The sequence below is a fragment of the Squalius cephalus genome (genome assembly GCF_949319135.1).
Source record: "Squalius cephalus genome assembly, chromosome: 17".
NCBI classification, from domain to species: domain Eukaryota; kingdom Metazoa; phylum Chordata; class Actinopteri; order Cypriniformes; family Leuciscidae; genus Squalius; species Squalius cephalus.
The window spans coordinates 3,006,173-3,024,001 of NC_137138.1; the positions used below are offsets into that span (position 1 = coordinate 3,006,173).

At 33.5% G+C, this 17,829-nt stretch overlaps 3 protein-coding genes and 1 long non-coding RNA gene across 4 annotated transcripts in view; 2 read left to right on the forward strand and 2 right to left on the reverse strand.

Moving 5' to 3' along the window:
* The window catches only part of nars1 (asparaginyl-tRNA synthetase 1), a 16,368-nt gene extending 10,909 nt beyond the window's left edge, over positions 1 to 5,459 (reverse strand). The window contains exons 1-7 of the mRNA XM_079847546.1: positions 5,411 to 5,459; positions 3,768 to 3,850; positions 3,602 to 3,667; positions 1,698 to 1,790; positions 1,520 to 1,609; positions 270 to 348; positions 112 to 182 (exon numbers count right to left, since the gene is read on the reverse strand). Of these exons, the coding sequence (XP_079703672.1) occupies positions 112 to 182; positions 270 to 348; positions 1,520 to 1,609; positions 1,698 to 1,790; positions 3,602 to 3,667; positions 3,768 to 3,850; positions 5,411 to 5,444 (516 nt within the window). The 5' untranslated portion in view covers positions 5,445 to 5,459. The remainder of the gene's footprint in view (positions 1 to 111; positions 183 to 269; positions 349 to 1,519; positions 1,610 to 1,697; positions 1,791 to 3,601; positions 3,668 to 3,767; positions 3,851 to 5,410) is intronic.
* The window catches only part of LOC307144881, a 46,755-nt gene that overhangs the window by 3,912 nt on the left and 25,014 nt on the right, over positions 1 to 17,829 (forward strand). The window lies entirely within an intron of this gene.
* On the reverse strand, positions 6,127 to 8,201 carry LOC307144674 (uncharacterized protein). The gene is made up of 4 exons (XM_079847229.1): positions 8,127 to 8,201; positions 7,695 to 7,804; positions 6,365 to 6,484; positions 6,127 to 6,198 (listed from the first exon to the last, which is right to left on the reverse strand). The coding sequence occupies exons 1-4, from the start codon at positions 8,179 to 8,181 to the stop codon at positions 6,133 to 6,135; spliced, it is 351 nt and encodes a 116-aa protein (XP_079703355.1). The 5' UTR covers positions 8,182 to 8,201; the 3' UTR covers positions 6,127 to 6,132.
* On the forward strand, positions 8,472 to 16,817 carry txnl1 (thioredoxin-like 1). Its single transcript, XM_079847228.1, has 8 exons — positions 8,472 to 8,722; positions 9,809 to 9,905; positions 10,593 to 10,766; positions 10,856 to 10,978; positions 12,606 to 12,675; positions 14,093 to 14,265; positions 16,454 to 16,558; positions 16,728 to 16,817. The coding sequence occupies exons 1-8, from the start codon at positions 8,625 to 8,627 to the stop codon at positions 16,755 to 16,757; spliced, it is 870 nt and encodes a 289-aa protein (XP_079703354.1). The 5' UTR covers positions 8,472 to 8,624; the 3' UTR covers positions 16,758 to 16,817.

Below are 17,829 nucleotides of genomic sequence, written 5' to 3' on the forward strand. Positions count from 1 at the left end.
AGCAGAAGAGACAGATCAGTGGTAAGATCCCTGATAACTAACAGGATAGATAGGACTAGGAATAATTTACCTATTATAATAGTGTAAAATATCAACAAACACACACAGTACCAGTTTATCCGTGAGAACACACTGCAGGAAACCGGTTCCGTCGCGCAGCACAATAAACAGAAGGTTCTTTCCTGAGAAATAAATGTATAGTGTTTTATATGTATGTTGTATTAAATGTTGATTGATTATAGATGAACAAACACAGAAAGTCTGCTCACCTTGCCTGCGCAAGCGATGGACCCAACCGAACACCTTCACCCTCTGCTCTCTGAACGACTCCAGTTTATCAATCTTCACCTGAGCGGCACAGAAAATAAAACTGAAAAACTTCATAAAGCAGACTTGAACATTAATAATCGGATTGATGGCTAAAAGGGATTTGAAATGTCATGACATCAATGGAGCTCAACCCTTAAAAAGAGATTTTAATCTGATTAAAAGGGGCGGTGAATAGCATAAATAATCAATTTATAAGGAAAATATTAAACTTTTGAATCCGGCTACTTTCTCAACCAGATTGAAAAATACCTTGCGTACATTTATTCAGATCTTACAAACACAATGACTGATGCTCTTTGAGAATATGAAATCGGATCAAATTAATTTGAAGTGCCAACATTTGAAGAACCTTATGTCTTTAAAAAAGGAACATTTAACATTTCCACTTTGATTGCAATCACTTTTTGTCTTTTTTCTCACAATTATGAGAATGCGAGATATAGTCCTAATTGAGATATAAACTTTATATTGAGATTTAAAGATATAACATTTGCAATTATCTCTTGAACTTTTTCACTCCAAGGCAGAAACAAAGAAAAAAAAGTCAGAATTACGAGATTTAAACTCAGAATTCCCATAAAAAAAAATCTGAATTGTGAGATGTTAACTCAGAATTCCCAGAAAAAAGTCAGAATTGTGAGATGTTAACTCAGAATTCCAAGTGAAAAAGTTAGAATTATGAGATGTTAACTCCGAATTCAAAGAAAAAAGTCAGAATTCCGAGATGCAAACTCAGAATTCCAAGATGCAAACTCAGAATTCCGAGATGAAAGTCAGAATTGCGAGATTTAAACTCAGAATTCCGAGTGGAAAGTCAGAATTGCGAGATGTAACCTCAGAATTCCAAGTCAGAATTCCAAGATAAAAATCAGAATTGTGAAATTTAAACTCAGAATTTCGAGATGAAACTAAGAATTTCAAGTCAGAATTCCGGTCAGAATTGTAAAGTCAGAATTGTGAGATTTAAACTCAGAATTCCGAGATGAAAGTCAGAATTGCGAGATGTAAACTCAGAATTCAGAGAAAGTCAGAATTGCAAGATTATTAAAAAACTTTTAGATGTAAACTTGCAATTGTTTATTATTTATATCCATTACTGCCCCTAAACCACCTACCCATCCTCATATTGTAACTCGGTGCTTTTATATAATCAATATTATATTCTGTACTTAATTCAGAAAGTACTCACAGTTTTGGGTTCAGGAAGGCTGGGGTCGTTCTTGATGGTGATCTTTTTAGCGTCTTCCAGATTCTTCTCTCTGCGTACAGCATCTTCAGCCTGTCAATCATGAGGTCAAAAGATGATCGACACAGGAGTTATTACAGGTCTATAGAGGACAGGGGGAATCACAGAACGTTCCAGGTACCTCCTTCTGGTCTTTGCTCTCGCTCTTCATTTGCTCTCGATTGAAGAGCTTCTTCGTGTTCTTCATCTGAGTCTTAGAGATGACGGCCCAGCGCTGACAACACAAACACGCCATAATGTTCAACTATCCAGAGGTCATACGCTGCAGGTAAAATGCTATTCCTATCAAACTTTGCCAAGTTATTATGAATCACCTTAAAACACGCTCTTATGCAAAATATGCATGCTAATATGCATCTATTAATTAAATATGCACTAATTTTGCATGCACCATGATTAAAAAAAAGCACATTTGTGACAATTTTACGTTAAAAGTTTTTTTTTTCAAAACAGATACATCTAATATAACTTTTCCTTACTGCATAAATTTCAAAATATTATCTATTAGGGATGCACCGATATGAAAATTTTGGACAATACAGATAACCAATAATTCTTTATATTTGAAAGCCGATAACCGATAATTCTTTACATTTGAAAGCCGATAACTGATAATTCTTTATATTTGAAAGTCGATAACCCATAATTCTTTACATTTGTGAAAGTCGATAACCCATAATTCTTTATATTTGAAAGTCGATAACCCATAATTCTTTATATTTGAAAGCCAATAACCGATAATTCTTTACATTTGAAAGCCGATAACCGATAATTCTTTATATTTGAAAGTCGATAACTGATAATTCTTTACATTTGAAAGTCAATAACCCATAATTCTTTACATTTGTGAAAGTCGATAACCCATAATTATTTATATTTGAAAGTCGATAACCCATAATTCTTTACATTTGTGAAAGTCGATAACCCATAATTCTTTATATTTGAAAGACGATAACCGATAATTCTTTATATTTGAAAGTCGATAACCGATAATTCTTTACATTTGTGAAAGTCGATAACCCATAATTATTTATATTTGAAAGTCGATAACCCATAATTCTTTACATTTGTGAAAGTCGATAACCCATAATTCTTTATATTTGTGAAAGTCGATAACCCATAATTCTTTATATTTGAAAGCCGATAACCGATAATTCTTTATATTTGAAAGACGATAACCGATAATTCTTTATATTTGAAAGACGATAACCCATAATTCTTTATATTTGAAAGCCGATAACCGATAATTCTTTATATTTGAAAGACGATAACCCATAATTCTTTATATTTGAAAGTCGATAACCGATAATTCTTTATATTTGAAAGTCGATAACTCTTTATATTTGAAAGTCGATAACCGATATATCGGCCGCTAAATCTAAATCCAAATTTTATATAATTTTTGAGAGCCTGATTACAAAAACTAAAGTCTCACCAGTAAAAGCCATGTCTCAAGCACACAAAAGAATCATGATGAACAGTGTGCATCTGAAGTGTCTCAGCTGAAGGAAATAACTCATTATTTATCGACCAAATTTTCTTATCGGGCCAATAACGATAACATAAAAAATTTACATATATCGGCCGATACCGATATGGTGGCCGATATATTGTGCATCTCTACTATCTATAGACTGGGAAAATTATTTTCTTTACTCATGTCTGCTCACATTGTGTATCAGCAAGTAAATACTAAATAAACCCTTTATAAAATGTATGTTTAGCGGTGGATTTCTTAAAGAAAAACAGCTATTAAATTTAGCAAATGTGAAATCATAATATAGTGCATACAAAAAAATAAATAAATAACTTTTTGGATTTTTCATCAATAAATTCTATATGATTTTTGTTTTTCAATGGGTTCAATAAAGGTATCACCTTTAAATGTCTAGAAAAAATAAATAATTTTGTTTTCTCAAGCAGTTTTGTAATAATTTATGCTGGGCAGAATGTATGTGCATCTTTGAATCAATAGATTTACATGTTTATTCTTGTTACGGTTAGTTAGTCATAAGGTTTACACACCTCTCCTTCCTTCTGTGAATCCACATAGATCACTGGGAATGGCTCTTTTCCCGCAAACAACAGTGCCTGAGAACATTTAGGAAATATGAAGGATAAAGTATGAAATTAAATACAGAAAATGACCGGAATCATATTTCATGAGAAGATGTGGATTATGATCAGGCACCTTGAGTGGAGTTTTAAAGGGCTTCTGCTCGGATCCCTCTCCATCCACATCACTGCCCTGTTTATCAGACACGTACAGTTCTTCTGCAGGAGGAAACCACAGCAGATTTAACATTTCACCAGTTTACAAGAGCAGGAAAAGGCTCAGGTCCTTACGGCAGTATATCGACACTCTCAAGCTATTTATTTGGAACTGATTCCTTTTAAAAACATCAGGAAGCCTACATAAAAAAAGTAGAAAAAGTTTGTCTGGGAAAATGATGGCCTGTTTAAGAAAACAAGTGCAAATATGCATGTTTTGTGTTGTTGGTATTTTAGGTTATTGCATTCATATATATGTTATAACAAATAATTGTATTATTATTTAAAATCACAATATTTCAGTAAATGAAGAGTTCAGATGCAAAAGCCAATTACCTATTAATTGTCATTTAAGTGAAATTACTGAACTGAAATATACAAGCTTGATAAAAATTATCATTCTAGAAGAAAATTTCAGATGGCACTTAGAGGCTTTTGCATCTGAACTCTTCAAATATTGATAAACATTTTTATTTAATTGTGCTCGTATGTGCTTTTGTAATACATTTCTTATTAATGGCCAGCATGTTATGTAGATGTACATTTCTTTAAAGTGTAATGTCTTTTTTTGTAAAAATGTACATCATTTTGAAAAATCACAAACCAATTTAAGAAATAATAATAGGTTTCGTTAAAATTGTAACAAAAAGTATAGAAAAAGGTATAGAATTGTAAAAGAGATCAACCGATAATCGGTTTTACATATATTTTCCCATAACCGGGTATCGGTTTGGTAATATCGGATTCACCAATAAATGGCACCATCTTGAGAATTGTGCGCAAGACTGGTCAAAGATAAAATAACATTTTGCCTTTTGTTATTAATATTACTTCTGTTGTTATAAATAAAAATATGTAAATGTAGAACTAAGTAGCAATGCTTTTTATTTTATTTATTCAGGCGGTTTAGAATGTTTATGCTTTTTAAAAATATCTTAGGATTATTTTTACATGCTTTATTTGTTACCGGTTATTTAAAAATACATTTCAGTGACAGTGCACTTTACTTATTTTGATTTGCAGCATGCAAGTGAAATTACAGAAATTATTGAAAAAAGTGTTAAATCAATCAGTTTGTTCAGGGCTGTTGGTTTAATTGTCAAAAACAGAAATAAAACAATAAATAAACATCATTTATCGGGCACATAAACATGCAAATTGGTTAGAAAATAATCAATATCGGCCAATCACTATTTAAAAACTATTCTTTTGCTTAGTCAGATTCACTCAATTAATCAACATTTGAGAGTTTATTTACGAAAATCTGAAGCATTTATATTTAAAGTAGTCCACATGTTAGATCTATTTCCTAGTGCACATGTTAGATTTGACAGATCTTGTCAGTTTAAGTTCATGCATCATGTTCTGATAAGACCGTGTGTGTGTGTGTGTGTGTGTGTGTGTGTGTATATATATATATATATATATATATATATATGTTGTGTACTGCAGTATACATAAGTAGAATACAGTATGTGTGTTATAGTGCAGTAGAGCATGATCTGACGCAACACTGCAGACAATATGCGTCATCTTCATCACCATCATCATCATTAAACTCACTGATCGACATCTGAGCGACGCGCTCGCCCGCCATGTTCTGCTCTCTGGGCCTCAGATGAGTTGAGTCCGGCTCGGTTCGGGATGGTTTCGGGTAAACGCACCGGAAATCAGTTCGTCCGTCTGTCACTGCACGCTGGGCACACGAGCGGATGGCTGGAGACTCGTGCGCATGCGCGAACCATCAACTCTGTCGTTTCAGCTGGGCATTGGCCCGTTCGCACGATGAAGAATTTTCCGGAAAGCTGATTGGTTGGTTTTGAGGCCGGGGGCGGGAGTTTCAATAAAACCGTTTAGCGTTGGTTCAGTCAATAAAAAATCAAATAAATAACATGGACGGTAAAATGTACAAACAATTATAAATGTTCAGTAATGTATTTATTTATTTATTATTTACGCATTTAATCTAATGTTTATTTATTTTAATCTTATTTATTTCCTTACGGGTTTCAATCAGGTTTCAATACGAGACATTTTAAATATGAATGAGTCCTAATCAAATCAGAGACACTGAACAAAGTAGTTTATTAAGATTATATATTATATTAATTACATTTCTACAAACAATATATAAATACTTTAGTAAACATTTAGGTTAAGGTTTCTTCAAAGTTTGTGACTGTACAAAAAAAAAAAAAACTTCAAATACATAATTAAAAAAGTTAACAGATGTGTTTTTTCTTGTAATACATCTCATCACATCAGTGAACTTTCACATTACGGCATCATCTGATCTCGACCATCTCCAACTCCTCGGTCCAGTCTTTATTCCGGACCCATTTCCGACAGAGCTGCGGACAATACAAAGAGAGAGACATGTATTCAGTAGCCAAGAATAATGAATAGACTTCATTCACAGCACTATTTTTGACCCAGCTCACAGGGAACGTCCTGTAACGTTAATAGAAAGTTATCTGCTGGTCTTTAATAATGTTTTTGCACAAAAATAAGTCTTACAGGATCCCAGCCACGCAGGTGAAAGATTCCAAACAGGACCGCAACACAGAAAATGATAGTTTGCAGGGAAATAGTGGTTTTAAGAAGCACTTGGAAATTCTCAGGCAGCTTCTCCAAGAGCTGAAACAACACAACAATTCATTCAATAAGTCATGTTTCATTATTCAACAGAACGTTCCAGTAAAAAAGACAGTCTTTACATTTTCTGCCAGTGCAAAACTCTCCAGCATAACACTAGTGTTCATCTGTTCTGGTTCTGAGGAACTGCTTGCTGATTTACTTCCCAACTCTTTATTCATCCACCAGGTGAAAATTAGTTTAATCCCTTGAAACAGGGGTTTTCAGATGCCACGGACCTCCAAATATAATCATCCTTGTATGAGGCGAGCCATAAATTTGAAGTATTAATGTTTAAAGACCCAATTTGTACTGTAACATTTTTTTTATGTATTATACATTATTGTTCAAAAGTTTTCAATCGATAATATGTTTTTGAAAGAGTCTCTTCTGCTCACCAAGGCTGGATTTATTTGATCAAAAATACAGTAAAAGTTGTGAAATATTATTACAATTTACAAAATGTGAATATATAGTAAAGTGTAATTTATTCCTGTGATCAAAGCTGAATTTTCAGCATCATTACTCCAGTCTTCAGTGTCACATGATCCTTCACAAATCATTATCATATGATGATGTGATGCTCAAGAAACATTTATGATTATTATCAATGCTTCATATTTTTGTGGAAACTAATGATATATTTTATTTTTCAGGATTCTTTGATGAACAGAAAGTTCAAAAGAACAGCATTTATTTCAAATAGAATTTTTTTTTAACTGTATAAATGTCTTTACTGTCACTTTTGATCAAATTAATGCATCCGTGTTGCATAAAAATATTAATTTCTTTCCCAAAAAAATAAATAAATAAAAGAAAAACTTATTACTGATCCCAAACTTGTAGAGTATAACGTTACAAAAACTTTCTATTTCAAATAAATTCAGTTCTTTTGAAATTTCTATTCATCAATGAATCCTGAAAAAAATTGTCCACAACTGTTTTAAACATTTATAATAATCATAAATGTTAATGAGCATCAAATCCTCATATGATAATGATTTGTGAAGGATCATGTGACACTGAAGACTGGAGTAATGATGCTGAAAATTCAGCTTTAATCACAGGAATAAATTACACTTTACTATATATTCACATAGAAAACAGATGATTTACATTAGAATAATATTTCACAGTTTTTACTGTATTTTTGATCAAATAAATGCACTGTTGGTGAGCAGAAGACACAGATCAGTGGTTATGATCATCATACCTGCTCTTCTCGTCCCTTGTAAGGATTTAAGAAATGAGAAAACTTTGTTAGCTCCTTATTTTTCTTAGTTAACGAGGCCACACCAAATCTGATCTCCAGTGATTTCTTATCTATAAAACAAACAAACATGCATGTAAACAAGAGCACCACACAATATTTTACATTTTGAAAGTAGAGAATAAATTCTTCATAACGACAGATCAACAGTTGAGCTCTAAATCAATATTTGAGTATGATTTTTCACAGAGAAACACATCTAACATCTTGTTTTTGTGGCTAGTTAACGTTCTGATTTGTTCTGCTGTTGGATGAGAAATGGTTTATTGACCGCAATGGTTGGAATAGCAACCAAATAAACAGTTCATTCTTAATGAGAATAACATAAATATATTCGTATTATATATATAATATATTCTTAGACTAAAAACACACCGTACTCAGCCGTCGTTTGGTTCAGCGCAACTAACGAAACTAGAAATAAAACCATGAAAGTTTTGATCCTGCTCATGTTTAGGTCTAGTTGAATTGACCCGTCACCATAGAAACACAAACGTCCCGAAGAAAAATAACACAAATGTTTACTCTTATTTTTATAAATAATAAAAAAAAACATTCACATAGAAGCTGAGTGACAAATTAATTTATAATAAATGCAAATAAATAAATAAAAAAACATAAATATTAGTTATTTGCACCTCACGACAGTTGCTGAGGATTTGCGACATCTCATGAACGGTTTCGGTGATGACGCGCACCGGGCAACGCAGCCTGTGATTGGCCAGACCGCAGTTCTTCGTCATCACTACACAGGAAGTGTGTTCCGGGACAATTGTCGTGCCGCGCCGAGCGTCTCAGTGATTCTGATCAATCTGACCGATTATAGGTGATTAATAACGCTTTTCAGCGATTCGTTCCCCGTGTTTTTGAGTCATGGTCGGGGTGAAGGTGATCGGGAATGACTCGGAGTTCCAGGCGGAGCTGAGCGGCGCAGGATCCAGGCTGGTCGTGGTGAAGTTCACCATGAGCGGGTGAGTGAGTGAGTGTGAGGCCCCTGCAGCCGAACCTGACAGAACCGAGAACACACACACACACACACACAGAGAGAGAGAGATCGAGAGTCCGAGCCGGGTCAGAACAGCACAGACTGACCCGCCACTCAAGACACAAGACTGAACGAAGGACAAGAACAGAACACACACCGGCATGACTTAGCAAAACACACACACACACACACACACACACACACACACGTGTTGAAAGAACTGTGTTTTGTTGCTCTGTTGTCAGCCGAACTCTGTTGACCCAACATATATAGTATATATAAACACCTATTGTTTAGTCGCATCCAAAACAAAAGTTTGTGTTTACATAATATACGTGTTTGTACTGTGTATACTTATTTTGTATATATAAATACACACATATGCATGTATATTTGATGTGTATAATCGCGATTAATCGTCGTAATTGTTTAATAATGTATAATTATTAAAGAATTATCATTAAAAACATTATTAATAATACATATTTGTTTATTCATTTATTTTAGTTGTGCTCTTTTTGTTATTAATATTATTATTATACATTAATTAATAACTGTCAGGTTGAATATGAAGTTTATAATTTCTCAATCTAATATTTAGGAGAAATGTTCTTAGTAAATGTATTTTTTAATGTAATTTAGTGTCAGGAGATGCTGATTTCACAATCAACATTATCTGTCAGAATGTTGTTGTTTTTAAACACAGATTTAAAGTCACTTTCAGTTCTTATGTTTTTATGTAATATTCCAGTGTTTATTCTAAATGACTTATCGGTGCACATTGTTATTGTGTTAATAATCTTTAATCAGAATAACTCCCTCTTGCAGCATCTCTTCTCTGATGACGAGGGCGGGGCAACCTGTCAATCACGGGAGATCAGCCAATAGCAAACCACAACCATCCAATCAAGCCCCGCCCTACATTTGTTCTTGTTCCAGAAGCGTTTCACTCGGATATACGGCACTATAGAGAAGAAGAGACTAATGTGAAATGCCGACTTCAAGGGAAAAGTGTTCTAGTTCTTGGTCTGAGATGATGATGTTTAACTGATGATGGTTTCTCTTTGTCCAGGTGTCGTCCTTGTGTCAGAATAGCTCCAGCGTTCAACATGTTGAGCAACAAATACCCTCAGGTTGTGTTTCTAGAAGTCGACGTCCACGTCTGTCAGGTGAGAGATTATTTTCCTTCAGATTAACTTGATATACTTACATTTATAAAAACTAGACATTAAAAAAGAGGTAACACTTTCCAATAAGGTCTCATTTGTTAACATTAGTTTTTGTGTTAAATAACGTGAAAGAGCAATACATTTAATTAATTTGTATTAATCTTTGTTAAAATTAGTTAATGAAAATCCAGCTGTTCATGTTAGTTCAGTGCATTTACTAATGTTAACAAATACAACATTTGATTTCATAAAGTATTAGTAAATGTTGAAATGAACATTAGCTAAGAATAATAAACACTGTAGAAGTAGAACTAATGTTAACTAATGAAACCTTGTTGTAAAGTGTCCAAAAAAATGAATAAAAATGACAAAAACACACATCAAAATGACTAAACCTTGAATAAAATGGGTAATGTAAAACTTGAAATTATAAAATATGGATAAAAACTATAATCGTATCTCAATGATACTAAAATAACACCAGTGTAAAAACATATGTATGTTTTATGTATTTCAATACATGTTTTATTTACTTAAGTATAAGCAAACTGACTTAAAATCGAGTTGAATCTCGTATAACTTTATAAAAGTAAGTCAAAGTAATGTAAAAACATAAGTTGGCATGACTTACCAATCACGTCATTTTTTACAGTTTGTGACCAAAGTGTTTTATTTTCCGTCTCCTAGGCAACAGCCGCAGCCAATAATATCTCAGCGACGCCGACGTTCCAGTTTTTCCGAAACAAAGTGCGCGTGGACCAGTATCAGGGCGCAGACGCTTCCGGGCTGGAGGAGAAAATCAAACAGCATGTGGAAAACGATCCCGGGAGCAACGAAGACTCGGATATTCCCAAAGGCTACGTGAGTCCATGCAGGCTGGGTTTGATGGGGTTCGTGAACTGTGAACTTTGAACTTTGAGAGTGTCATGTCTGTCGTTTGCTGTGTTCAGATGGACCTGATGCCGTTCGTGAGTAAAGCTGGCTGTGAATGTCTCAATGAGAGCGACGACTGTGGCTTCGACAACTGCTTAATCAAGGACTCCTCCTACCTGGAGTCCGACTGTGATGAACAGGTGAACTTGGGGTTTTAAAGGGGTGGTTGAATATGATTTCACTTTTCTAACTTTAATTAGTGTGTAATGTTGCTGTTTGAGCATAAACAACATTTGCAAAGTTATGAAGTTCAAAGCAAAGGGAGATATTTGCTTAAAGCGGTGTATAAAATTTACATAAACCCCGCCCCCTGAACACGATTTATAGATTATCAAGACAGAATATGCTAATCAATGACTAGAAGATAACTACACATCAGCTTCATAAATTCATCAACTAACCATTCAGAGACATCTTGTGTTGTCACTTCTTCTTGAGTCTCTCCATCATTGTCTGACTCCGGCTTGAACATAAAGGCTAAAAGTTGTTGAAATGTTCAGTGCATGTCTGTGTGAGGTAAAAGGACTCAAGCTGTTGAAGCTCCGCCCCCTGTGCCGGGAGCAGCAGCTCATTTGCATTTAAAGGGACAGACACAAAACTGTGTGTTTTTGCTCACCCTCAAAAAGTGTCAATTTTAATATGCTATATAAAAATATCTGTGGGGTATTTTGAGCTAAAACTTCACACACACACTCTGGGGACATCAGAGACTTATTTTACATCTTGTGAAAAGGGCATTATACCACCCCTTTAATGCAATGTTGACATAAACATCCTGTTTACATGCAAAGGAACTAAGTGTGTGTGTGTGTGTGTGTGTGTGTGTGTGTGGTTTTGCAGTGTCACAGGATTCACAAACTTTTGTCAGCCAAACCCCTTTGAGCTCAAACATTTACTTGAAATCCGTCTGAGATTTAAAGATAATATTTCAATTATTTAACAACTTAGTCACATGTTCTCTGATGTCGGTTAACGGTCACATGACATGCAGAATAACAAATAAAATAGTTAAATCTTTTTTTGTGTGTTTTATTTTGATTATTTTGTATGATTTGATTCATTATTATTAGTTAACTACTAATTTTCAGACACTTGCATAGTGTGTTATTTTAGAATTATTTCTATACTATTCTAATGTTCATGAATATTTAGAATTACCTTTTATTTTTACATTTTCAGTTTTCATTTTAACTTTAGTGTGATTTGATAAATTATTATTAATATTATTGTTAATTAATCTATTCATCCAATGTTTCATTTTAGTAAAACAAATTAGTGCCTTTTAATTTTCTTGGTAACACTTTACAATAAGGTTCATTAGTTAACATTAGTTAATGTATAAACTAAAAATCCAGCTGTTCATTGTTAGTTCATGTTAGTTCACAGTGCATTAACTAATGTTAACAAATACAACTTTAGATTTTAATAATGAATTAGTTCATTTTGTAATTAACAAAGAATAATAAATGCCATAGAAGTGCAGTTCATTATTAGTTAATGTTAACAAATGAAACCTAATTGTAAAGTTACCCCCCCCTTAATATTACTATTTCGGTTTAATTTAGCTTTAGTTTATATATTTCCAGTCATTTTAGAGCTTCAGCATGTATTTATTTCCAGTCTTTTGTTGCCGTATCTAATGGCCGTTAAACTGAAAGTGAAACTGTACTGTTGATCTTTTATTAGATCAGATACCAGAGACTGGCAGTGTGAGTTTCTCGAGTGTAAATATGATCTGTAGTGTTGATCTTCTGCGTTTGTTTGCAGCTTCTCATCACAATCTCCTTCAATCAACCTGTCAAACTCTTCTCCCTGAAACTGCTGTCTGCTGAACTCGGTAAGACACCAGCTCTCGTTGCTTGACACTAAAAGATCGTGATCTCAATTCAAACTCAGGGTTCCCACGGGTCCTTGAAATCCTTGAAAGTTTGTGAATCTGAAAAAAAAAATTCAAGGCGCTGGAAAGTTTTAGAAAATAAACACACATAGATACAGGTCCTTGAATTTATTTTGTGCAATAAGTTTTCTGGAATTAATTCTTCATTCATTGAGTGCTAGTCCGCTAGTGTGTTATTTTGCCCACACTTCATGGCCTATGCATACTAACCTTGCTTGATTTACCTTAGTTGCATGCATTTACGCGTTAATATACGTTAAGTGTTTCCCGCGTGAGGTACTTTGTGTTGTACGTTGCCATGACGTTCACGCGCGCACGAAACCACTCTACGATGGTACACACATTAAGTCCTTGAATTTGAGGATATTGAACCTGGAAAGTCCTTGAAAGGTCCTTGAATTTGAAGTTAACCAAGGTGTGGGATCCCTGCAAACACCTGATCACATGATCTCATTTCTAAATGACAGTGATTCTCCTCTGTCTATTAAACCTTTGATAAAATTACAGCGAACATTCAGATCTGCGTTCTGATCCAGAGAGAGCCGTTGTCATGTGTAGATATGAAACAGCTTCACAAACTTGAGTCTTTTCAACCACACAGTTTCATTATTTCTGTCTTACAATCATTCAAATGATCACAGAAGAAAGTTTATAGTTCAGATATAAACACTGATGTCTACAGTAGCGATCAAAATAGAGTAAATCACCTTTTGAAAGTAACTTGATGCTTCAAATTAAGATTGTATCAATTACATCGTTACACCAGTAGGTGGCGACAAGTGACTGTTAAAAATATTAAAAAAAATTCATTGAATCATTCATTCGTTAGATTCGTTCAAAAACGATTCAATTCAATTAAATTAGTTCCGAATGAATATGAGCGAGTCAATGAATCATTCACTAAAACCGATTTTTAAAATAATAATCAATTCTAGTCCTCCATTTGCATGTTTTTATCCTTTTTATTTAGTTAAACTTGTTACTAAAACTAATATAGACAATTAAAAAAAAATAAAGCTAAACCTACTGATATGTACAGGTATATCAAAATATGTATGCTGTGAATGTAAGTTGTATAAATAAATCAAGAAGAGTTAGAGGTTTTCTCTATTTTGTTCGTCAATTATGTTGTTTGATTAAACTTAAGTACAGAATAGAAAACAACAGCTGCATTTATTATGCAAAATGATCTGATATTTTAATACTCGTCTGTTTACGTTCAGGCAATCCTGATGTGTTTACATTAATGCGTTTCCTAAACAGGCATTCTGAGCGAGAAGTGCAAATGACTGTTAGTTTTCTCCCTTCAGACGGGGTTCGCACTGATATCAACCGCTGTCTCTTTGTGTGTTTTCAGCTCAAGCCCCGAAGAGTGTGAAGATCTTCATTAATCTTCCTCGTTCCATGGGTTTCGATGACGCGGAGAGAAGTGAAGCGACGCAGGCGCTGGATCTGTCCGAGGAAGACTACAAAGACGACGGACTCATCCCGCTCCGATACGTCAAGTTTCAGAACGTCAACAGTGTGACTGTATGTTCAATTACACTCGTAATGCTCATACAAATACAATACACATTGCATATTTAAAAAAACAACATAAAATAATTAATACAAATAAACAAAAATGTATATATATATAAATATATATATAATATTATTAATTAATTAAAAATAAATAAAAACGACAAGATTTCATTTCAGCATTATAAAATATGCTTGGCATTCCTTAGTGTAGAAATTCCCCATCCAGAAAATCCAAACATCATTTTTGTAACTTTTGTAAAAATAGTCTATCTTATTTAAATGGACAGTTCACCAACTAACGTGTCATTGTCATAATTTATTCACCTTTAAGTGTTTCTAAACCTGTATGAGTTTCTTTCTAATGCTGAACACAAAAGAAGATATTATGAAGAATGTTGGTAACCAAATTAGTTGCTGGTTTCCATTGACTTCCATAGTATGAAAAAAAAATTCCCATTGACTTCCATAGTATGAAAAAAAAAATCCATTGACTTCCATAGTATGAAAAAAAAAATTCCATTGACTTCCATAGTATGAAAAAAAAATCCCAAAAAATTCCCATTGACTTCCATAGTATGAAAAAAAATCCATTGACTTCCATAGTATGAAAAAAATAATAATCCATTGACTTCCATAGTATGAAAAAAAATCCATTGACTTCCATAGTATGAAAAAAAACTCCCAAAAAATTCCCATTGACTTCCATAGTATGAAAAAAAAATTCCAAAAAAATTCCCATTGACTTCCATAGTATGAAAAAATAAATTCCATTGACTTCCATTGTATGAAAAAAAATTCCCCAAAAATTCCCATTGACTTCCATAGTATGAAAAAAAAATTCCCATTGACTTCCATAGTATGAAAAAAAAAATAATTGCCACTGACTTCCATAGTATGAAAAAAAATTCCCATTGACTTCCATAGTATGGAAAAAAAAATTGCCATTGACTTCCATAGTATGAAAAGAAATTCCCTAAAAATTCCCATTGACTTCCATAGTATGAAAAATAAATAATTGCCATTGACTTCCATAGTATGAAAAAAAATTCCCAAAAAATTGCCATTGACTTCCATAGTATGAAAAAAAATTCCCAAAAAATTGCCATTGACTTCCATAGTATGAAAAAAAAATCCATTGACTTCCATAGTATGAAAAAAAATCCCAAAAAATTGCCATTGACTTCCATAGTATGAAAAACAATTCCCCAAAAATTCCCATTGACTTCCATAGTATGAAAAAAAATCCATTGACTTCCATAGTATGAAAAATAATTCCCAAAAAATTCCCATTGACTTCCATAGTATGAAAAAAAAAATTGCCATTGACTTCCATAGTATGAAAAAAAAATCCATTGACTTCCATAGTATGAAAAAAAATTCCCCAAAAATTGCCATTGACTTCCATAGTATGAAAAAAAAATGCCATTGACTTCCATAGTATGAAAAAAAATTCCCAAAAAATTGCCATTGACTTCCATAGTATGAAAAAAAATTCCCAAAAAATTGCCATTGACTTCCATAGTATGAAAAAAAAATCCATTGACTTCCATAGTATGAAAAAAAATCCCAAAAAATTGCCATTGACTTCCATAGTATGAAAAACAATTCCCCAAAAATTCCCATTGACTTCCATAGTATGAAAAAAAATCCATTGACTTCCATAGTATGAAAAATAATTCCCAAAAAATTCCCATTGACTTCCATAGTATGAAAAAAAAAATTGCCATTGACTTCCATAGTATGAAAAAAAAATCCATTGACTTCCATAGTATGAAAAAAAATTCCCCAAAAATTGCCATTGACTTCCATAGTATGAAAAAAAAATGCCATTGACTTCCATAGTATGAAAAAAAAATTCCCATTGACTTCCATAGTATGAAAAACAATTCCCAAAAAATTCCCATTGACTTCCATAGTATGAAAAAAAAATTCCATTGACTTCCATAGTATGAAAAACAATTCCCAAAAAATTCCCATTGACTTCCATAGTATGAAAAAAAAATTCCCATTGACTTCCATAGTATGAAAAACAATTCCCCAAAAATTCCCATTGACTTCCATAGTATGAAAAAAAAATTCCATTGACTTTCATTGTATGAAAAAAATTCTATAATGTATAATATTTAATATTATTGTTTTTTGAGCCCCTTGTTCCCCCTTGAGTTTCTCATTTTCCACCTGTTTTTATTTTCAGTTATTTATCAAGTCAAACCAAGGAGACGAGGAGACGACAAAAGTGAACTATTTGACGTTTATCGGCACTCCTGTCCAGGCAACAAACATGAACGACTTCAAACGGGTGAGTAAATATTGTTAACCAACAATAATATCATAACCCACTTTCCACCATTCAATCAAATCCTGATGAATCCAGTCTGTCTGGAATTATTATCAGGTTAAAAATGTATTGCTTAGCATGATGGAAGTTAAATGTGGTGAGTTTGATGTTTTGCGTGTGTCAAATGCAGGTTGTGGGTAAGAAGGGAGAAAGTCACTGAAGAGGAAAAGACGACACGACATATTGCTGCAATCTCTCCACGGGCGTCTCTCTCCGCCAACATGACTGGGCAAAATCAACACACACACACACACACACACAGAGCGGAGCTGGATACGTCCCTCAGCTCGCCATCAGAGGGAGAGAGAGCGAGAGAAGATACAGCTTTGTCTCAATGAGGCCGTGTATCACCAATAATTTTTATCTGAAAACCTCCTGAAAATGTTCCTGTAAATAAAGTCGAACCTTTTTCAAAGGCATGTGGCTACTGTCTATCTGTCCTAACACTCAGAGCTGAAACTCTTGCTTTACATAATTTTTCATGACTTTAAATGCATTTTTGTGCCATTTTTCTTGAAAATAATGTGCTGTTGTTCTTGCTCTGGCCGCTGGGTGGCAGCAGACGCCATGTAATGAGCGCGTGTCCGCGGGCGCGCGTCTGGAGCGCGCTCCTGTGGAGACGAGCTTCGCTATGTAAAAACGAAACGAAAAATGAAAACGGGCTTATTGATAAAGCCATTCAAAACCAATCGCGTTTAGTCGAAATATTAACCTTTCATTTGTTTAAATCATATAATTGACAATTTACAATAATTTACATTAAAATGATAATGCATACAATGAAATCATTTGAATAACGGCGTGTATTCATGAAGGAATAAAGAACATTTCCTTGCATAAAACATACATTTTAAACATTGCGTTTTAAATATTACAAACTATATATATTTTTGGGGAAAAAATATGTCTTTTTTGGACCACAAAGGCAAACGTGTTTTAAATAAGTTTCTGCTAAATATTTTGTTCGAGGAAATATTGATTAGGCCTATTTATAGAAAAACTAAATATCTAATGTATGTGACACTATTATTTTATTTTCTATTTGTCGTTATTGTTTAATTAGCCTATTATAATAGGTTATTAATAATAGCCTAACAACAGAATAAAAACATTATTGATAAATCTGTTCAATCTCGGATTCTTGTGAAGCTTATAGTTTCATAACTCGATCGAGATGAATATGAAAAAGTCGCGCATAAACTCACAGTATTTAAATTACGCTTTATTTCACA